Source organism: Gymnoscopelus microlampas, assembly GCF_963454915.1.
Source record: "Gymnoscopelus microlampas genome assembly, chromosome: 8".
Classification (NCBI taxonomy): domain Eukaryota; kingdom Metazoa; phylum Chordata; class Actinopteri; order Myctophiformes; family Myctophidae; genus Gymnoscopelus; species Gymnoscopelus microlampas.
This window is the reverse complement of record NC_139945.1, coordinates 41788504-41811480: the sequence shown is the minus strand read 5'-3', so window position 1 is coordinate 41811480 and position 22977 is coordinate 41788504. Positions and strand designations below refer to the sequence as shown.

General features: G+C 40.1%; 3 protein-coding genes across 7 annotated transcripts in view; 1 reads left to right on the top strand and 2 right to left on the bottom strand.

The window, feature by feature from the left end:
• Positions 1 to 2378: 2378 nt before the first annotated feature.
• On the top strand, positions 2379 to 15631 carry dixdc1a (DIX domain containing 1a). 5 transcript variants are annotated; one of them, XM_084064524.1, is made up of 16 exons: positions 2385 to 2543; positions 2746 to 2944; positions 5167 to 5324; positions 7233 to 7378; positions 8630 to 8719; positions 8978 to 9031; positions 9139 to 9189; positions 9705 to 9809; positions 10084 to 10137; positions 10230 to 10322; positions 10412 to 10486; positions 10725 to 10886; positions 11043 to 11109; positions 11857 to 11965; positions 14212 to 14320; positions 14917 to 15631. In XM_084064524.1, exons 2-16 carry the CDS (start codon positions 2922 to 2924, stop codon positions 14998 to 15000), a joined length of 1380 nt encoding a protein of 459 aa, XP_083920650.1. In that variant the 5' UTR covers positions 2385 to 2543; positions 2746 to 2921; the 3' UTR covers positions 15001 to 15631. The 5 variants fall into 5 exon arrangements, with proteins under 5 accessions (XP_083920651.1, XP_083920653.1, XP_083920652.1 ...); XM_084064525.1 differs by having other exon boundaries at positions 2379 to 2944; positions 7236 to 7378; XM_084064527.1 differs by having other exon boundaries at positions 2379 to 2944; positions 10230 to 10307.
• A 472-nt stretch (positions 15632 to 16103) lies between these two features.
• Positions 16104 to 19791, bottom strand: pih1d2 (PIH1 domain containing 2; the record flags this gene model as incomplete). The annotated part of the gene is made up of 5 exons (XM_084064679.1): positions 19599 to 19791; positions 18298 to 18421; positions 17592 to 17840; positions 16828 to 17111; positions 16104 to 16238 (listed from the first exon to the last, which is right to left on the bottom strand). Exons 1-5 carry the CDS (start codon positions 19782 to 19784, stop codon positions 16104 to 16106), a joined length of 978 nt encoding a protein of 325 aa, XP_083920805.1. The 5' UTR covers positions 19785 to 19791.
• Positions 19792 to 20576: 785 nt separating this feature from the next.
• tmprss5 (transmembrane serine protease 5) overlaps positions 20577 to 22977 on the bottom strand; it is a gene marked incomplete at its 5' end in the record, with an annotated part of 16140 nt that continues 13739 nt past the window's right edge. The window contains 2 exons of the mRNA XM_084064678.1: positions 20577 to 20684; positions 22417 to 22569. Coding sequence (XP_083920804.1) covers positions 20676 to 20684; positions 22417 to 22569 — 162 coding nt within the window. The 3' untranslated portion in view covers positions 20577 to 20675. The remainder of the gene's footprint in view (positions 20685 to 22416; positions 22570 to 22977) is intronic.

Genomic DNA, 22977 nt, shown 5'->3' with positions numbered 1-22977 from the left:
GTTCCGGTTCCGGCCATTTCTGGCCATTACTCAAGGAAGAGCGGAACCCGGATATGTGCTTCTGATGCGTATCGGGGCGGTCATTCTGTTTTTTCCTATAACATGGGAGTGGATGGGACTTCCGATGACTTGCATCTTATGTGTGGATGCACCCTATGGATGATAAGATGCAAGTTGACGTTATTTGTCAGTTGACTCTAGTTGTTCCAAGCCGGTTCCGGACATTTCTGGCCGTTACTCAAGGAAGAGCGGAACCCGGATATGCACTTCAGACAAGCATCAGGACGGTCTTTCCATTTTTTCTCATAACATGGGAGTGGATGGGACTTCCGATGACTTGCATCTTATGTGTGGATGCACCCATAGAGCTAATAGGGTGCATCCACAAATAAGATGCAAGTCATGGGAAGTCCCATCCACTCCCATGAAGTTCCACGAGGGTTCCGCTCTTCCTTGAGTAACGGCCAGAAATGGCCGGAACCGGAACAAGGGCTTGCGACAACTAGCGTCAACTTGCATCTTGCATGTGGATGCACCCATAGAGCTTGCCTGCTTGCTCCGGGGATAAATTGAATCTTGACCATCACGCCAAAATTTGTGTCAGATCCTGTGTCTAGGTGAGACATGACCTTTGAACGATCTATGTCTCAATAGAAGAGCAGGGAGACAAAATACAGCCACCCCAATTGTATAAGTTATACTATATCAACATACTCTACCATACAAAATGTTAACATACTCTACCATACAGATCCGATGAAAGCCGGAATTACACTCAATGTAAACAGGAAATAAACAAGGGGGGGGGGGGGGGGGGGGTGAATGGCGTTCGGCCACAGACCTGGGATTAACACTTTATTGAAAAATATGGACTAATACATTACACAAACACTCCGGACACCTAGTTTATATTTGGGGCAAGCGGGTAAGCACCTCATAGTTTGCATTTGTACATGTTTGGAGAAATACAGGCTTTACTAGTGACATTCCAGGGCAAACTGGGGGGGTGGTCGCTAAGACTCTCGTCGATATAAAAATGTCAAAATCGATAAAATACACCTTAATCTAAGGCTATGTATGTACATGAATAATGACCTCACATGAGAGGAAAAAAATCTTTAAAAACCCAATAAACAGATAAAAAATAAAAAAAGGTTAAAACTCTATATTGTGACAGAAATCATTGCTATATAGTGTTTGCTCAGTAACAGGGGTTTCCCCATCTCTCCACCTCTTTAATAAACAGAAAATACATTTTACAAGTAGGTGACACAATTTCAGCCAATGGGACAGGAGACAGGAGATAGTACCCATTTATTAGCTTCATTTTTATAGTGTTCCGGTTCCAATTTTGTCTGCTCATGTCTTTGTGCCATCTTCACTTCTAATTTCACTTGTTTCATCTATTATCCTGTAACTTTGACATAGCTACTGTCTCCCACATGTATCATTGTGAAGTAGTAGTATAGTAGTAGTAGTTGTCATCTCCTTAATTTCTCATTCATGAGATCACCGTAACCCCATAATAACAGATCATCCCATAATAAAGGCACTGATTGATATCCAACGTTCAGCATTTGTTTATAGTGCTCTACATAGTTTTAGACACACTCATTGTGGGCACAATTGAAAGCTGTCAAATGGAGCAAAAGGGTACTATTGTTCAACAATTGTAGGCGACCAATTTTCTAACATAATTAGATAGTCTGCTCAACATCATCCTTCCAAAATAGTAGCCTACTTGAATTCCACTTAAACAAAACCCTGTGCTGTTGCCTGCTGTAAAACAATCTGCTCGTTTCCCATAGTTTGTTTTTTGTTGCTTTACTTACAGATTCAATGTGTAAGTTTAAGTGAAATCACATGCAGTTTGCAATTTAGGTTTTATGGTAATAGCCTAAATCATTTTACATGTTATGAAATGAATGGCTACATGTGAAACACTGAACATATACCCTTTAGCGTTTTATATTACCCGGCTCTGGTTATTCAAGTATAGCCTACCCTCGTGCGAATATATCATTAGCTACTCTCCCACATGTTCCAACTTGTTTGGTGTGGCTTCATGACTTCTCCATGCAAACCCAGTTTCAGAAACAACAATGGCTTTTGCTGGGTTTGAGAAACGTAAACCATTTTCATAAGATTTTTATTTCTGTAATGCGTTTAACATTTTTTCAGCTGCAGTGACACACTGACTGACACACAAAACGTACAGAGAAAGTCAAGAGAAAGTCCACCTCCTTCGTGTGAAAGGGGAGACCGACAGAAGAAGGAGGTACGTGAGAGAGAGAGAGAGAGAGAGGGGGGAGGGTAAACACTAGAGACATGTCTCTGTGTGGGACGGACTGATACAAAGCAAGCAGTGCGACAGTGCTGGAAAGAGAGAAGGAGAAGGAGGGAGGGCGGTGGAAGGAGTAAAGGAGCCAGAGGGAGAGGGGGGGCACAACAAAAAGATGTACAAGAGCCGGATCAGTTCTCACTCAGAAGGAACAAAAACATTGTGTTCGTGAATGGGAGCTAGTGAGCTCAGCCACAACAAGGCGAGTGCAATGAGAAACCAGGCAGAATTCAGCCGATGGTGGTGCTGAGCACCAATATCCTCCCTGTCTGTCTGTCTGTCTGCTGTCACGAGCCAAGCAGGACTGAAGCCTTCCAGTGTGATTTAGGGTTTGGGAATTTGAGGCTTTATGCTGTAGGAATAACATGCTGCTGGAGAGGGTTTGAAGCGTGTTGTTATTTCAGATTCAACACAGTGCGTGGTGCGACGTGGTGGAGAATCTTGGGGGTTGCTGCTCCCTGCCAGGCTGCCTACTGTTGGCTCTGTTTGGGCTGTGGTCCTGACTTGAGAAGCAGGGCATCACCCAGATGGAGGGCTCTGTCTGTGTGGGAGGGTAGGAAATATTACCAACCAAACAAGAATGGGAGCCAAACAAATGAAATGGTAAGAGCATTCTGAATTTCAAGACACATGATGTAATTGCTAATGTAATACTCGTGTCATTCTGTCACTGATTAGTCAGGGATGAGGCTAATTGTTGTCATCAGGGCATGCATGTCAGGGCAAAAAATAGGCTATATATAACCCAGTGGCAAAGAGCCTACAATCTCTATCAGTCGTATACATTATGTCAATTCTTTGACAAGGAATGTGCCAATTATAAAGGTACAATTAAGGTATTTTAGACTATTCAAGGACAGATTCTGCAGTCTTTGTGCCCTGTGTGTACAATCAGTGTGGGTGTGTCCCTCCCTGTAGGCTACCATTTGGAGCTACCGTGTATCTGTCTGGGCCTGCGTATAACCGCAAGCTGCTATTGCCTAGCAACATCTAGCTATGGTGTTGGAGAATGATGTCATTTCAATCAGCGTGAACATCTCAGAGGGATGAATGTCCTGGGTGAATATTCCAAAAATATTCAATGCACAAGGTCTACATAGTTTACTGTTTTAATGTGATGCTTTTACATTACATAATTATAATGCACACATCATTCTTCAACCTAAAATAAATTACACGTACTTTCAAAATATAGTAATCTGTTGCAATTAAGCTCATCTGTTGCAAATCCATGTTTATAACCAATAGTCTATATCTGTTTCTAATCGATGTGGCCCTGTTGGCACAACAGGAACAGCTAAAATGAATTTGTTAAGTTTACAAAACTGGATTGGGAGAAAATGATGGGCAATTTCCTGATAGCATCATTATCTTGTGATGAAAAACATACTTGGCACAAACTGCAAAGCTCTTTGAAAACACTTAGGGGATAATCACAGCAGCATCTGATAAGACTATCAGTCTATGTTCTTGAGGGTACATTTAGTGGCAGGAAGAAGGCTGGCTCAAACTTGAATTGCTCACTGTGATGAATGTAGCCAACTTGGCTTCTGAAGCTTTTTACTTTTCATAGTTAAACTTATTCAAGTGAGTTCTTCTTAATAAACTTCCCTGTTTATCAGCATTTCTACACCTGATGTACAGTAACAGTACACGCTGTTACACAACAACAACAACAACAACAATAATAACTGTGATGCACATACTAAGTAATTGTTCTATATAGCACCCTTAGAATGTAATTGAAATATAATTGTACCTTTATTGAAAGGATAACCCCTTGAGATGTGTCATCTAGTTTTCGAGAGGGCCCTTAAATCATCTGGCTTGCTAATATAAAATAAGTCTTGTTACTTATGTTTGCTGGGAGAAATTGTAAACGTGTGAATACAGTTTTGCAAGCCCTTCTTTCAGTATTCAAGGCAATTTTCGCTCAGGCTAGGCTTTTTTCCTTCTAAAGTTTATTGCCTGAGGGTCATAGTGAGTAGTGACACATTTGATCCCTTGTCTCAGTGTCTGGCACAGTGCATAGGTCTTACTCCTGAGACGCCAATTGAAGAGGAGGAATTCCCCATTAGAGAGCTGTATGTACTGTATAATGCCATGGGTCACAGTTCACAGATGGGTGTATCATATTTCTGAATACACACCAGAGTGAACATGACAAGAGGCCTGAACCTCGGGGAGTTGGAAATGTGCTCAGCACACGCTAAGATCAAAATACACATACTCAGCAATAAGCTGGAAGGAAACCAGATATTCAGAAACTACAAAAAACAGTATGCTTTGAAAGGGTAGCTCAAGGGAAAATAAACTATGAACAGAATGATTTTACTGGAAAAAGTCACAAGGTTGTATAAATGCCTGTTCCTGATGGTTTCAGTTTTGTCCTTGTAATTAGTAGGCTATTGTATTGAATTTCTGGAAAGACATTGGTAATATAAATAAACATACTGCAAGAAGAAAATAACCAAATAAACACACATACAACTTAAGACAGAGATGTTTCTCAAGTTTAAAAAAGTTCTGATTGTCAAAATGTTTTGAAAAATAATTCACTGGCAAACAGACATTCTTCACACCAGTTTTAGAGATGGAAAGAGATGGAAAATAATGTATACTTTTAATGTGGTGTGTTCAAAGTTCAAGTATTATTCAGTTCAAGTGTCATTCAGCCCAGATGGCATTTGTGTAACTACATAGTGTTAATTAGAGAAAACTTACTATAGTTTCTTGTCATGTAAATGTGTTTTATTGTTGCAGTTTATTTGACAATAGCAATACGAACTCACTTATTTGCTGTGTTTGTCCACCATCTGTTTCAGTCTCAGTTCAGCCAGCCCTGCACACTCTCCAAAAGATGAGTACATTATCACCCAGTCCACTCACACCTCTAAGGAAGCATTTCTCAACTCTCAATCTGAAGACCAGGGGGAGCCAAAGGACGATAAGACTGATTTGACTGAGAAGAAATCAGATACAGGTTGGCAGCACATTAATTCCCGCGCAACAAGATGTGCACACGAATGGGAGCTGTTCTCACACTCATCCTTCCCTCTGATATATATATATATATATATATATATATATATATGGTCACCACACCTCAAATAATTGCCTAATTGCAATTATTTGAGATAATCTCAATTATTTTTGCATAATCGTCATAATCATTTCCATGTTGAAAAATGTTCACACATTTTCAAACATTTTCCAAAAATAGCAGGAATAGCTGATAGCTGCAAGCTTACAAGTTGATCTACGAGCTTGTAAGCTTGTAGATCAGCTATTTCCGCCAAATTAACTTTTTTTTATAAAGTAGAAAATGATCAAATTTGTCAGTAATTTCTCTGTATAGTGTATATTAAAGTTATTTGCTAGATCTGACCTGTGCATTAATATTTTTTGCGAAGCCTTAAAAGGCAAACAAGAAATTAAATGCTTATTTATATGTTCCAATGTCCAATGCCAAAAACACAATTAAATCGTTAATCGCAATTATTACACGGCTTGGTTGAATGCTCGATTCTGATTGGTCAGTCATCAGTCATTATTTCTGGATAATGACCGATGAGCTCTATAACGGACCGCTGTGTAATCAGAGACTCAGAGCACCTGCTGTGCCAACCTGCGCTGCTTGGTTTTATGCTTTATCCAACATGACAGCCATGTAAACAAACAACCAATGTCATCTACAACTAAACGTTGCTCTCAAGAATGTTTTTGAAAACATTTGAAGTGAGAAATAGACGATGCAATAACCGAAAAGTGATTCTATTTGATCCTCTGCACTTCCTTGTTTATCGTGGCGCAACAACGGGGGAATACCAAAACGCTCGCCCCAAAACACAGTCGCCCGGGGCAAATCCGGCGGTATTACAGCCAAATCAGTGGTATATAGAATGGGGTGTTTTGGGGCGAGTTTTCCGGTTACCTTGTGGAATACTGTCATTATTTTTTTCCGAGGCGAACTTGTCCGCCCAGCCCAATACTTATGGAATACTTTCATTGCTGTAAGCAAGGAAATACTTTGTTTTGTTGTTACTTTTGGGTAAATGTATTCATGTATTTATTAAGTAGTCGTGTAATAAGCGGGATAATGCATGGGGAGGTGGTCATTATTGAAATTTGAAGCCCGACAGGGTGATTATGCACCGAGGCGGAGCCGTGGTGCATAACCTCCCCATGCATTATCCCTTGCTTTTGTTGCTTATTTGTTGCGAACGCGGAAGGAGGCGCCTCCGCCCAAGTGTTGCCTACTATGAAACTCTGCGCGGCTTGTGTGTCCGTGTGTGTGTCTGTGTGCAGTGCACTGCCTGGGTGCGGCCGACAGAGTGCGCCAGAGTGCAGCTACAGTCGAAACACACACACACACGCACGCACGCACGCACGCACGCACACAAGTCCGTAAATACACAATATTTTCGAGCTGCGTTCGCTTCCAGCGTTCGCGCGTCTTACTTGTGTGACAATTAATCGTCAACTTAAATCTTGTAATCGTGACAGCCCTATGGACAAGAAATCAAAAACAATTGCTCCATTGATTAGAGATTGTCAACTTCCTGCTGATTTTAGTATTTGAAGATCCGGATCTGGATCCACGGATCCAGTCCGGGTTTTCTTCTTAATAAAAATAGCAAAATCAGTTACATTTTTATTAAAATGTTAAATTTCCCTTTAACTTATGCCTTTGAAGGGTTCAATGTTATGTTCATGCAATAACTCTACATCTGCTTCAGGGGGGGTTAGTGATCTCAGATTCTGTGTCATACTTCCGCAGTGCAGATAATCTGTTGTGACGGGAGCAGAGTCACATAGCCAAACTGAATGCATTATCATTGTTAATCCTGATGAAAGTGCCTGGCTGAACTACTGTTGTTTCACCTTTCAGAAGAGGTGGCTCTGTGTGGTTTGTGTCCTGCCCTGGGGCATGATGGGCCGGAGGAGGAGAAGTCATGGGAGGAGCAGCTGGACGCCCACCAGGAGCAGCTGGAGAGGGAGATGCAGGAGGCCAGAAGGATGGTCTTCCGCCTACAGGTAAAGCTTGTTCAAAGACCTACAATACTTTCTATACCTACTAACAGAGGCATTGAGAGGAAGCACACATACACGTTAAAATCCTCAGTGCTCACCAGTGTTCTGAAAGTGTTCAAGTCCATTTGTATCTCCATTTGAGTTACAAATGGGTGAACTGACACAAATGAACTGACAAATGAAAATTGAGTATTTTACTGTGGGTCTGAGCAGAACTAAACAAATAAAACAAATATGTATCTGACTGCAATTCATGAGTCCAGGATTGTCAGTGAGTAACCGACAGCCTGGCCTGTGTAATGCATTATGTGATATGAAATAATTTAGATTATTATGGATACTCTTATACAGAGGGACTTAGTGAAAGATCGGAGTAAGTAAGTTGTATGAACCTAATCAACCAACAACAGGCTTAGTGGTTGAGTAAATAGAGTGGCAAGAAAACAAGTGCTACTAATACCCTTTTCCCACCAAAATTAGCGTGTGTGATGTTTTTTTATTTGTGGGGAAAGACACAAAAAATAGGCCTTGATCGAGTCCTTTCCCTTTTCCAGCAATTATTGTATGCCTTTCAGATTTTTCCTGGTGTGTCACGTACACTTAAAGGGGTATTTCACTTTAAAACACTCCTGGTCTCATTGTAACGTCTACTCTGGCTTTTATGTGCACCCGTTTTAATTTACTTGATTCAATATTTAGATATTTGATATAAAGTTGACAACCCCCTTCCTATATAAACCCATTGTAACTTCAAACTCTATTTTTATGTTAAAATTCATTGAAAACACACATCCTTGTTTCTGGTGACTGATGTTGTCCTTCTAATGCGTGAGGGTGTCATGGTTTTTTTGTTACTTTCTTCCTGTATTTTATTTAAAGATTTCCATATTTATTTTTATATATATTTGGACCAGGAGCGTTCTGGTTCCCTTTTTCCTATCTTCTTGGCATTGTGTCAAAGTGTCCTTGAGGTAGCTAGAGGAATCAAAATAACAATCTTTGCATCTCTAGACTAGAAAACATTATGCATCCGATAACATATGATAACAAAACTGGCACATCCATCTAAATATGCAACAAGTACTGATAAAATAAATAAATGGAACAGCTCTGTTGAATCCCATGTGTCCCATCGCTGAACAAGAACAGCCCTTTTCTCCATATACTAGCTTTCAACTATGACAATGTGACTGTGTGTGTGTGTGTGTGTGTGTGTGTGTGTGTGTGTGTGTGTGCGTGTGTGCGTGCTCTCAGGCTCTACTCCTCCATGGCTCTCTCCCTGAGGAGGACCAGGACGGCTCTGCAGGCTTCGGGGATAGCCGAGCTAATACTGAGCAGCAGCTGGTATGTGTCCTCTGGGGATACGTCCAACGAACAGCACTTTCTTTCCATTATTTGTGAAGTATCAGTGTGTAAACCCTGCATCCTTATACTGTCCCCCATGCAATAACACCTCCAGACGAACATGCATGAAACCTAAACCATGCGCTTAGACTGCAGGCACACTGCTTCTTTACATAAGCGTTAAACATTTTACTATTCTAAATATAAACATTTATTTATTCCCTCATTATCGCTGCTCATCCCATTCTCTCTGAGAAGGTTCTAATCCGCAGTCGTCTGGACCAAAGCATGGAGGAAACGCTTGATCTTAAGGTACAGTTAGTAAACCTGATTAGGCTTAATGTGGATGAAGTGCCATATGAGAAAGGGTTCCTGTGCTCTACTGATAATCTCTGTGTGTTCATCTGTTTGCCTGCTAGAGGGAACTTCTGAGGCACAAGCAAGAGGCGCGCCACATTCAAGCCATCAAGGTAAACCTCCACAATACCACCCTTACCCTACGAATGCTATGCACTGCTTTCTCTGCTGTGCATGGATTCGGTGGTGTAATCTCATCTCCTGCTCTCTTTGCAACCAAACTGAGGAAGCCATTTGTGAGATTTTGTATTCCATTGTCATGCCACGCATACATGCGCACGCACGCACGCACGCACGCACGCACGCACGCACGCACGCACGCACGCACGCACACAGCAAAGGCTTTCAAAAATTGAAAATAGTAGCTTCTGTTGCCTGTTGTCTACCCCTGAGCAATGCACATAGATGTGCAATGCAGAACTCACCTTCTCCATATAATAAAATAAATAAATATGCATTGATTTACATCACATATCCATAATATTTTTCATTTTCTAGTTTATTTTTGTTGCAGTTGTTTTGCTGCTGCTTTTAGAGGGTCTGTGCAAATTCAAGGTGTTGCTAGACAGGCGGACAGACAGGCACAGTGCCTCTGTATGAAGGTGTTTGATCTCTTCTCTCACATTAGGATGCTCTGCAGCAGCGCATGGCACTGCAGGAAGACGCCGTCCTGCAATTGAAGCAGGAACTACTGAGGTGCAGCATGGCCAGAGATCAGTTGGAGGGGGAGAACGTGAGAAATCATAATTTCGTCTTTTTATTAAAGTGAAACATTTCACCATTTTGACCTGTGTGTGTGTGTGTGTGTGTGTGTGTGTGTGTGTGTGTGTGTGTGTGTGTGTGTGTGTGTGTGTGTGTGTGTGTGTGTGTGTGTGTGTGTGTGTGTGTGTGTGTGTGTGTGTGTGTGTGTGTGTGTGTGTGTGTGTGTGTGTGTGTGTGTGTGTATATAACATATATTTAAGATGTTTAATTGCTTTTATAATTCTGGTTCTGCCTCTCATTTCCAGGCAGAGCTCAAGCACAAGTTGAGTGACAGGGATAAATTAATCAGTGAATATGAGGTAATTAGTTAATCAATTCATGCAATCAGCATATGTTAAGACACAATATACAGAATGAGTGTAATTTAACTCATCGTCCCCTTCATCATCAGCAACAACTTGTGAAGAAGGACAGATTACTGCAACAACAGCAACAAAAGTCTGATGAAGCTCCGCACAAAACACACGAAGTCAGTCGTGTACGGGTATGGCTCAAAAAATGAACACCAGTATCCTGTCATTTCACTATACAAAACAGCCAGTCTAAAACACAGTCATTTTGTGTGTTTTTCAGTCATTCAGAAACGAAAACAGCAGTTACAGTAACTCAGTGGGTTCAGGTCCTCCCCCAGTGTTCCAGCATAATGTGGTATGCTCAGTATAATGAAATCATCTTTTTTGTTTGTTTGAGTGTAACTGAAGAAATAGTCATGTTTCTGTAGCATGCTGCTCTTAGAAAATAGAATAGCCGTTTAACAAGAGAGGTGATGGTCATATTCACATAGAAGCCATTTTGCTTTGACTTTTGACTTTTTTACTTCATAGTTGCTTTTACCTCATACTTGTGGGTGGGGTACATCATATCAAGGCTTGCGTTTTGCCATCAGGGAGACGAGCTGCAGGTGGTGAGGGAAGCCCTGCGCAGTTTGCGGGACAGTTTCTCCGGCCATGACCCCCAGCATCATACCTTGGACACCCTAGAGCAGGGTGTGGCCAGTCTCATGGACCGCTTGCATACTGGGGACACCCACCGCAGACAGGACAGAGGGGTACAGACACACACACTCACTCACTCACTCACTCACTCACTCACTCACTCACACAGAGACCTCTCTACATCCAAATGATGGCTGATGAATGAATCATTAGTGAACAGCAATTTGAGTGGTTATTTGGTCTTGATGATTAATCCCATAAACTTGTAGGATGCATTCAAGTCACCGGGGCGCCGAGCTAATTCAACAGACCGGGACTCCTGGCCACCAAGCTCAAGTGAGACAGCTTGTTCTTGTTTTGTGCAGAATTTGCCATTCTCTCTGTGTCATCATTACTAATTGTCTACTGTGTCTGGTTAATGTAATTACATTTATGAAGGAAAGTAGACACACGCTCGTAGCCACTATGCAAGTTTTATTAAATAATATGTTATTTAATATAATATTAAATAAATATGTCCTTGCATCGTGGCTACGAGTGTGTAACAGTTTTTCTTCATACTTGTAGGGCTGCAACTATTGAATATTTTCGTAGCGGTTATTCTATTGATCACTTTTTTTTATTTATCAAATGATCTAAAAGAGCGTAACTTAAATAAATATATACATATCAAATCAAGGTGAAAAAAAAAATATATATATTTTTAATTTTGTCTTATTAACCACTTATACCCTATTTTATTATTCGCCATACAATGGTGTTGTAAGACAAAATAGCGAAAATAGCAGATCTACAAGCTCACAACACGCAACGCAACTTTTGTCATTTTGCTACTGTATTTAGAAAAGGAGAAAAATAATTGAAAAAACATTATTTTATTACAATCATTTCTTATAAAAAAAATGGTTTGATTAACTGTTGCACCCCTACATACTTGTATCTTTACCGTGGTCTGCAACTCTCCAACCCTGGTGTGCCTTCCTCCCCCTATTCTGTAATGTAATTACTTTGACATCTCTGAAGGTTGTCAGAGGCTCTAAGGCAGGGGTTGACTTTGACTTGCTGATGTGTATTTGCTTCCAGAAATAGCACACTCTCACAGTAGCCCAGGGCTGGACTCCACGGTGTTCACTAAAGTGCTGTACTTCACTGATCGTTCCCTCACACCGTTTCTGGTTAACATCCCCAAAAGGTACTAAATACTACATTACTTATTGCATTTCCAGCACACACAGGGATCTGAGAAGTATAATGTGCCTTTATACAGCATGCATTTTTATTACAGTAGTGTTTCCCCTTGAGGTTGAAGTTGTAGCAGCGCCGCTGAATATTGATCTTTCTTTTGCCTTAAGAAGTCAGGTGTCTTTGAGATTGACAGCTGTCACAGAGTGACGGTGGCCATGTGGGCTGCCTCCAGGCAAAACATGCGTATGGGCAATGCCGAGGCTTCTATCTTTTTGTGTATGTAACATCATTATTAAGCAGTGGTGGAAAAAGTACTCAAATTCTTTACTTAAGTAAAAGTATCAATACTGCAATGTAGAAATACTCTGTTACAAGTAAAAGTCCGGAATTCAACATTTACTCGAGTTAAAAGTAAAAGTACTCATTATGCAGAATGTCCCAGTTTTCAAATGTATAAGATGTATTAAAATCTTTTGAAAATAGCAGATCTACAAGCTGACAATGCGTCGCATCGCGACGCATTGTGAGCTTGTAGATCGGCTATTTTCAAATAGCCAAAATGTATATAGGGCTGAAGTGGTTAATGTATGTTAACTTGTAACTAAAGTGGAGTAAATACTATATTTACCTCTGAGATGTAGTAGAGTAGAAGCATAAAGTATAAAAAATGGAAATACTCAAGTAAGTTTAAAGTAGCCCAAAGTTGTACTTAAGTACACTAAGTAAATGTACTTGTAATCTTCAAATGTTTATTTCACAGATCTCTTTTCACAGATGTTCTTTGCACATTCCAATCAAATGATTATGTTTTTGTTGTAATCAAGCTTCATTTGTACTCCATGCTCAACGGTGTTGCTTTCTTGACAAAACAAACAAATCTACAAGGTATGATGATAACTTGCAAATGTGTTCTTTTGGGGGGCGATGCAGTCAGCAGTCTAATGGAGTGTAGTTGCAATACTTCTTTTTGGTCTTCAGCAAATGCTAATCCTCCCAATCAACGTTGGTTTGCTTCAATATTCACATCTACCCCGATGCCTGATGTAACTTGATTTAATATGCTGAGATGATCTGGTAACCGCAAAGTTAATTGACCTGAATATGAAGCGATATGCCGTTCTGGAAATAGACGTAGCCCGATCTATTGAAAAAGTATGCCTAAGGTAGACTTCCGTTGTAGATGGAGAATATTAACATAATATTCAAGAATGTATTGCCACAACCAACCTGCAGTTGATTTGGAATTTATTTGTGGGTTCTCAGAGATAACAACAAGAACAAAAAAAAATGCTGAAGTACAAGCGGTAGCAAGATCAAAGAGTGTCTTGTACGTTTCAATAAGTCTAGACTCTGGAGTTGTGTACTCTCTCTTTCTCTCTCTCTCCTCTCCTCCACTTACGTGTGTAACACGGCATGAAGAGTTCGTACTGATAACGCAAAACAATGTAACTTTAGTTTATTAAGACAGGTTGGAGCCGTCTTCCATCGTTAAATATATAATATTAATAATTTACATAAACATTCAGCAGCGGAGCTCAGGAATCCTGGAGCTGTGGCGTGCTGCTGTTAAATACATATAGGGGAGACACTGATGTAAGATGTTGCATGGGTTCGTGTTTCTCTTTGGATGCACTCATTAGGTTCATAACTTTTCACGATGATGCACAATTGAATAGAATGTATTTCTTTTTCATGGAAAAGCTTTGTTCCTGTTTGCAGAATAGATCCTTTTCAAAGCCGACATTAATAAAATGCAACTGAAGTTAATCACATTAATCACGGGTGTGTTTCATTTTGGTGTTAACTGTGTGACAGCTTGGACCTGTACAGTTAACTTCACCGAAACAAAACACACCCACAATTAAAGCTAAAACAATTCAAACGGAGTGAGGTAATTGCAACAGAACTACAATAGAGATTGCATGTGTCCAATCCGGTGCGCTGTCTGCTTCAAATAACTTTATGTACATTGTCAACCAGTAGATGTTCTACCTGACAGCAGGGTTAAAATTAGGGAGACTCTCCAACCACTGCAGAGGTGCTATTATATTGCATTAACATACTCTTCTATACAGGTTCTTTAAAATAACATTTCCTGCTTTAATGTTGCCACCATCAGCTCCATTTACCATCAAAATGTCTGCTGTGAAAAGGGTCCACAGACCAATTTACTGTAGCTGATATACTGTATGTGTGAGCGTGTCTGTGCACGCATCATTGCACCTTCCCATCTCACAGAGTGTATATTTACAGGTTGGGTGAGGTGACACTGCGAGACTTCAAGGCAGCTGTGGACAGACAAGGCAGTTATAGATACCACTTCAAAGCTCTTGACCCAGAATTTGGCACGGTGAAAGAAGAGGTGGGCATGGGATTCAAATGAGATGATATTTGAAACTTAAATGGTCCATTCTCTGTGGCTGGCTGGAGAATTAAGACTGCTTTAAATGGATTTATATTCAGTGTCTGTCTAGACCGTTGTGCATTATATATGAATGTCTTGCTTAGGGCAGTGGTTCTCAAAGTGGGATCCGGGGACACCCAGTGGTCCTTAAGGGGGTTCCAATGGGTCCCCAGGAAAACATACTAGCATCAAAATCAGTTTAAAAACTTTTACCCTACAGTATATACATTGGCTATTTGAAATTTTAACATAGCCGATCTGCAAGTTCACAACGCGTCATGATGCGACACTTGAGTTATTATGATGTCAGTATCATGGTTAGTCATGGTCAGTATCATGGCATGGTGAGCTTGTAGATCGTCTATTGAATTCTAATTTTCTGAACATTTTTACAACAAAACTCTTTGGGGGTCTCTGCAAATGATATATCCGGTTGGGTGGTCCTTGACATGAAAACGTTTGAGAAGCACTGGTCTGGACCGTGGTGCATTATAGATGAAAGTGTTGCTTGGGGTTTTTAAATGTCAAACTTCATGTCTGCTTTGACTCCTCAGGTGTTTCAGGATGGAGCATTCGTGCCAGGTTGGGAGGGGAAGATTGTGGCCTGGGTGGAGGAGGACCACGGGGAGAGGCGCTAGAGCAGGCAGACCTACAAATCACCACTACAAACCTCAACCATGTCCAGGCCACACTGGACTGGGATTCCACTGAAAATTCGTATTCAACAGCAGAGAGTAGTTATTTACAATAAACAGGGACCAATGAACTGCCATTTCGATACAAACCCCATTTTTCTTTTCCACGGTTAATGTTTACTACGAACAAAATTACTTGACATTTTCGTACTTTATCAGAGGGACACATCAGTCACTTTGTTGCAGCTTATAGGCGTGAAGTGTAGTGCTTGATAACAGCACAAGACAGTGTTATGGGAGAGCTAGCAATAAGTGGTGTGAAAGTGTGAGAAAGGTACTGAACAAGAGCAGTCAGTAGGTGACAGTTCCTGGTAACGCTGTGAGCCATGCATGCACCTTTAAGCTGTAATAAGTACTTAATTACACTGTAGAATCCTGTGTTAATTTATCTCTGAGAGTGTACAAATGGGACCCAGTGTTAAATTAAGATTGAGGATTTTACTGTGGAGGATGTGGAGGACCTTAAAGTAAAGTGTTACTGACATTTATTCACTCGAGTTGTAGATTGCCAAACATTGATAATGTTGTTCTGCATCAATTTTGACATTTTAATAAACATGAAATATTGCATGAATATTGATTCTGTTAATAGTTCTTCAACAATTCAATTATGTGAATAAACACCATCTCAGTTTTAAGCAACCCCACCACCCAATAAAGCCCACATATTCATAAGAAACACACATATTTCACTGTAGTGGTCAGTTAATGTTCTGTGTTGAGAGCTAAAAGCACTACATCTGTTCAGCCCAACCCACACACAACACCAAGGAGCAGTATTGTTGGGGTAAAGCAGCATTTTATTAATAAGCTGTTTACTGCCTGTTAACAGAAGTTCAGAGGTCGGGGTTGGGTCTATGTTCATGACACATCACTTGAAAAGCATTTTCCAAAGCTTTACAGTAAATCACATTTCATGGTCCATTCACTTAAATGTACTCTTAGCTTCATCCCAGCAGCAGGACTAATCACTTCCTCGGTATGTTGCCCCACTTAGGCAGACAGTTTAAATCAGAGCGTTATATCCCTCGGATCATTTGAGGTTTTCATTGAACATCCACAGTCAAAGTTAGCCTACGTTTCTTTTTGTGGAAGGTGGCAGAAGCAGTGTCTTCGATTACTTTTTCTGGCAGCTCCACAAGGAGACGCTGCAGATCCTTCACTTCCAATAGTACGTCATCCTACAAACAAAATAGAAACCAATACACACAACTTTAAGACTAGCAAAATGCAAAACAGACCCATGATGAAGACCTGTTATGAAAGTCAAGAAAGTAAGTATACAAATTGAACTCCAAAGAGACAAACTATATTAAAAAAATACATAGTGGTGGAAGACAATGTAGAAATACTCCGTAGTAAAAGTCCTGTAAGTAGGAGTAAAAGTACAAAAGTATTGCCATCAAAATGTACCAAACGTAAAAGTACTCATACGTGTATATGTTTTCCCCAAAAAGCAGATTTACAAGCTCAAAATATATTGCATTGTGACGTGCTGGGACCTTACAGATCTGCTATTTTTGAATAGCTGAAGGCTGTATAAAATATGTTTTGTATCAATAATACAAATTTGCAAAGTAACTTGTAGCTAAAGTGGAGTAAACACAATATTTTCCTCTGAGATGTAGTAGAGTATACTATAACCATCAAAGTATCAAAAAATGGAAATACTCAAGTCAATTTAAAGTAAATGTACTTGTAAATGTAATGTTACTTTCCACCCCTGAAAAAAAAACTCCATTGAGAGAAGAATGTAATGAATTGCTCTACCTGGGAGATGGCGAGGTGACATTCTGACATGGAGCAAACATTTGGCAGCTCAACCATCAGCTCCACCCTGCGGCGACAGCCTTCAGAGTCAGTCTTCACGCTGAGATGGTACTCTAACTCTGATGGGGGGTGTGCTGTGATGGAGCTGGAGATCACCTCAATCAAATTCTTCTTTTTTTCTTCCACAGGCCCAGCAATGAGCTCAGCTGCCAGGCTGGACTCCTGCCCCTCCTCCTCACGCAGAGATGAAATCTGTTGTAGGAGGGAAGCAGGCGTCTGTGTGGCTGCAGAGAAATCAAAAAAAGGATCATGACGAGGACCACCGACCTTCCTGATGAATCTGGTAACAAATTATGGATTTTAAAGCTGCAATCCGGAACTTATTTTAAGGAATAAAATGTAATTTTAACCGATCTGTAAGGTAGAGTGTATTATTAAGTAGTAGAACGTAACTAGCACATCTGCAGTTGTTGGAGATGGTGTCCTTACGCTTCCACTGAAAAATGTACACCCCATGGTGTACAAAGTACTGCCTGAAGCTCATAAGCGCAATATCTCCCCTGGCCAAGCCGGGATGGCCTCTTGGCTGAGCTGAGAGACCCAGGTTCAAGGACCATGATGTAGTAGGCCATAACAACTACAGATTAGAGTGCATGGATGCCCTGTGAAATGGGGAGGCGCATCTATATAAGCAGCTAAAACAACTGACCGATACTTTACCATGGCATAACATCATCAAGCTACGACGGGTCTGGCTGCCATACCTGTGTCAGGTTGTGTGCTCCGGGGGGCAGACCATTTTGACGGCTGCCAAACCCCAAGGCGACGGTGCATATCGTCTAAGCTCCCCTTGGGGCTGCTGCCGGTGACTGTGTACTGTTGAGATAACTTGAGCCCATGCTGCTTCCGGGCGAAACCCAGCGCCAGCATGTATAGCTTGTCCATTGCTCCGTGTTCCTGACACTGGTCCAGCACCGCCGGGTTTAACGCCACGTCCAACACAGTGTACCAATCTATGCAAACATAAAAATGCATGAGCAACATTTCAGTGTATCCGCTGAGATGATGGGACCCTGACGCAATGTGGGCAACACAGCACCTCTGCTGCAGCCTGGAGGATTCAATTTGAGCTTGATGGAACACACGCGTTGTATTTCACCTTTGCGGTGAAGGACAGTAATGAAGAACATTTAATTGAGCACTGTCCTTTAGTATTTTTGAGTATCTGTACTTTACTTGAGTGTTTGTGGAGACTCCACTATATTATATTATAAGTCAAAGATTATACTTTTGACTCCACTACATTTCTAGGAAGGGAAAGGGTACTTTATGAATTCACCACTTAAGCCCTATTTCTTTTTGTAATTTGGAATACTTAAGTATTTTTAAAAGAAAGTACTCAAGTACTTTAACTCAAGTACAATGCATACAATTTGACAGAACAACTTTCACTTTGACTTTGTATTTTACCTTTTCCTTCTGTGATTCTTTCCAGTTTTCCTCCACACAGAGGCGTTGGTTTGCTGGGGTCCCGGGGTGCAGGAACACGTCTCCAGGCACATACATTGATGTGCAGTAACCTTTGCTTTGGTCCCTGCATGTGTTACAGGCACATGTATTTATGTGTCAAACTTTCACCATTGGGTAATCATGCACTGGCCACAGGACTCATACACACTGAGGATATGATTGACATAAAGGTCAGTGTTGTAATTTTGTGCACAATCAATGCCATGTGTATATGGGGGTTGATGGTGTGTGTGTGTGTGTGTGTGTGTGTGTGTGTGTGTGTGTGTGTGTGTGTGTGTGTGTGTGTGTGTGTGTGTGTGTGTGTGTGTGTGTGTGTGTGTGTGCGTGCGTGCGTGCGTGCGTGCGTGCGCATGTGTGTGAGAGAGAGAGAGAGAGAGAGAGAGAGAGAACTTATTCAGAGAGAGAGAGAGATGGAAAGTAAAATGCTTATACTCAAGCGGGTACAGGATAGGTGGGCACTAGGGACATCTGGGGACCTCAATGTCAAATTGGAGATTTTGTCCAAAATGTTATTAAACATTTTTTTTTTTTTAAATGTTCTCAATTAATGAGATGAACGACTGGATATACAGGCTTTGTAGCAATTTAGCAATTGTAGAAATATTAGACCTTAATTGTCGAATGTTTAAGCATGTTCTAATCATTTATACTTTACTTTACTTAAAAGCATTTTCCAAATATTACATTTTTCAACATTTTGGAAAAATAAATAGCCACGTAAAAGTCCAGTAATCAAAATGTACTTGAGTAAAAGTACAAAAGTATTGGCTTCAAAATATACCTAAAGTACCAAAAATAAATGTACTCATTATGCAGAATGTCCTGCTTCACAAGTTATCATATGTGTAAAATCGTTTTTTAAAATATTAAAAAAAAAATCAGATGCGACATGTTGTAAGCTTGTAGATCTGCTATTTTCAAATAGTCAAAGTTTAAATAGGGCATATATGTTTTGTAATAATAATCAAAATCTACAAAGTAACTAGTAACTCAAGTTTTCAAATAATTGTAGTGCAGTAAAAAGTACAATATTTATTGTCTCTGAGATGTAGTGGAGTAGAAGTAAAAGTAATGGAAATTGGAAATGCTCCAGTAAAGTAAAAGTACCTCAAAATTGTACTTATAAGTACAGTATTTGTGTAAATGTACTCAGTAACTTTCCACCACTGTCGACAGGCAAATATTGTACTTGTTAGGCTACTCCACTTAACATCTAGGAAACCGAATAGCATCATACCAACCATGAGTATTTGTGTGTGCAGACATGAATGGAGCTCAGGCTGGGACATGGACTCGGCTCCTTTCTTCATCTGTTGTTCAATAAACCTCTGGTAAGCGTTATGGTCATTTTGTGAAAGATCGTCCAACATGGACCAGAACTGGTTGACTTGCTGTAAAATATCCTCTGAACACCCCATGGACGACATGATTCTTCTATACACTATACACCTCACACAGCAGCACACACAAAAACAAACTTCAATAAATAAATAAGTTATATAGACCGTTGTGATGATCAGTAGAACAGCCAACAATTCCACACAAAGCAAGAAAATGGCAGAACACCATCTAAAAGGTGCTGAAAGAAAGCAACTCTCGTTGCAACTGTTGTTGGCAACAACAGTTGCAACACTGTTTCTATAGCAACAAAGCAACAACTTGTTGCTTTGTTGCTATAGAAACAGTGTTGCCAGGGTTTGCGAGAGAAATAAGCAACCAGGTCTAGGAAAACAAGCCCAAAAGAAGTGACTATTAGGCCACATCATGAGAACTTTAACTATCTATTTTCAAAAACTCTTGCAATAAAATGTGGAATATTTGGAATATTTTTTGGAAACATTCTAACACAAATGCTCCCCTGTGGCACAAAACCTTTTCATGAACATATTTGAGAACCACTGGATTAAATAATAATTACAATATTTGGAAGCAAGCCTAAATAAGCAAGTACACTTTAGAAACAAGCCCAAAAAACGCAACCCGCCCGCAACTAACCAATATTATTACAAGCAACTTTACAGAAAAATAAGCCCAAAGTCGCTTATAATAAGCAGACATGGCAACACTGTCTAGAAACCAAATTGGAGGATCGCATACGCCACCTAGCGGCCAGATGGCATCATGAGCTGGGTTTGAACGAAATGCGACAGACAGTTTTCTTTTTTTATGTATAATTTATTATCACAAATATAACGTAGACATTTTAAAAATCGCTCAAGCCCGTGTGGTACATTATTACAACATACATTTATAGTTAAAAAAAAAAAAAACAACAACCATGAATCAGCATCCACTTTCTGTTTCACTCATTTTCACCCTCAATAATTCTGCAGAGAGAGAGAGAGAGAGAGAGAGAGAGAGAGAGAGAGAGAGAGAGAGAGAGAGAGAGAGAGAGAGAACATAATTATTGTCATCAATATAACATACCTTTTAAACATTATTATGGAATAAAAAAATGTTGCGTATTTTTAAACAGTGGTGTAAAGTAACTAAGTACATTTACAAGTACTACTGTACTGTACAATTTTGAGGTGTTTTAACTTTTTTCCAATTTTCTGTATTTTTACTTCTACTCCACATCATATCAGAGGCAAATATTGTAGTTTTACTCCACTACAATTATATGAAAACATTAGTTTACTTTGTAGATTTTGATTATTATTACAAAACACACTAATCACTTAAGTTCAGCCATATATATTTCGGCCATTTGAAAATAGCCGATGTACAAGCTCACAATGCGTCTTGATGCAACCAGGGCCATTTTAATATATTTTATATTTTATACAACTTGTGAAATGGGATATTCTGCATAATGAGTAGTTTATACTTTTTATACTTTGGCTACATTTTGATACCAATACTTTTGTATTTCTACTCAAGTAAATTTTGAATTCCGGACTTTTACGTGTAACAGAGTATTTGCAGTACACTGCAGTATTGACACTTTTCGGAGATAATCGATTCATCAAAACACCCGTCCTTGGTTCTGGTGACTCACCCTGCCCTCCTAATACGCGAGGGGGTCGTGTTTTTTCGGAAAACCTTTTTCTTTTATTCTTAATCTTTTTTTTTGGAAAATGAAAAAAAAAACAAAAAAACAATAAAAAATGTTTTTAAAAAAAATGTAAAAAGCAATCGAAAAAACATGGCCCCTCGCGTATTAGGAGGGCAGGGTGAGTCACCAGAACCAAGGACGGGTGTTTTTGATGAATCTAACATGTTAAAAATGTTTGAAGTTATAATGGGTTTGTATAGGAAGGGGGGCGTGTCTGATAAAATTAATATCAAATATCTAAATACTGAATCAAGCAACTTAAAAATGGTCTGGGGGGCTCACAAAAGCCTGAGTAGACGATACAATTATTTTTTTATAGGGAAATGTAGTACTTTTTCCACCACTGTTTTCAATGCAAGTAGCTCATTTGACTAAATTTTGTTGCATAGGCTATCACTACACTAACTTCATGAAAAGATGTTATTATCAGTATATTTAACTTATCACGTTCCTAAACATGCTATGATCATTTAGGGAGAACCTTGTACACTTGTAAGTGTGTTGAGGCTATGCATGCTTGTTTGAGGGAGGTTCATTGGAACTGATGCTGCAAAATGCTCTTGCCTCTTACACTCACTAGATTCGTACTGTTTCACAGTCAGGTATAGGAACAGTTGTATTTGGTGCATGTTGAATTCGGATCAGTTTGTTAAACGATAGTTTGGACTAAATGTAATTGTAATAGTTGTATACTATACTATAAGCTCCGAAGCATACTGATACTCATTTAAGGATATATTATATTGTATGTTAATCACTATCCTTGCCTATATATAAATGTGATTATATAAGCTAATACAGTGGTGTAAATGCATTTTGATTCTGTAGAAAAAAAGAGGGGGACAGGCATTGATGATGATGATACCTCACTTGCACTTAAAAGTCTTCATGTTTCACTACTAGATTGAGTTATATCAAGACCCACTCATGTGACCATGTTTATTCCTGTAATCTGCAAACAACGCAGATCAAGGACTCAGAGACACACCGGTTACACTTACCTCTATCATATCATAGATCCAGCCCAGGAATTCAGCCACTTTGGTGTAAACTCCAGGATGATTGGGCTCAGCGCATCCTGTCCCCCAACTGACGACACCCAGCAACCTCCATACATTGTCATCCTGGCACACCAGGGGCCCCCCGCTGTCCCCCTGGAGTGGGAGCAACGGAGAGTACTGTCTTTTACGGATGGATTTCTACATTGCTGGTAAATGTTAAACATACAAAGACCTAAGTTTCACAAAGAAACATTCCCATGTGGATCTCGAGATCCGAGATCTCGAGATCCACATGGGAACGACATGGCTCCCATGTGGATCTGTGACTTCAGTCATCTATGATGTATGATGTATGATGTCTGACATGACGTATGGAAAAGTTTCATATCAGCAGTGACTCGGGAGGTAGAGCGGCTGTTCGGGAAATAGAAGGTTCTAGGTTTGATCCCTGGCTGGCTCCCCCCTTTGTTACTGTCAAAGTGTCCTTGAGCAAGACACTGAACCCCTAACTGGTCCTGATGAGCAGGTTGGTGCCTTGCATGGTTTCCTCTGCTCTGAATG

Excerpts from the sequence above, each read along its gene's own strand:
- dixdc1a (XM_084064523.1), top strand. The coding sequence starts at position 2,922 with ATGGGAGCCAAACAAATGAAATG. Across the intron at positions 5,325-7,232 it reads TGAGAAGAAATCAGATACAG|AAGAGGTGGCTCTGTGTGGT; the intron begins GTTGGCAGCACA and ends TTCACCTTTCAG. Across the intron at positions 10,323-10,411 it reads ACGAAGTCAGTCGTGTACGG|TCATTCAGAAACGAAAACAG; the intron begins GTATGGCTCAAA and ends TGTGTTTTTCAG.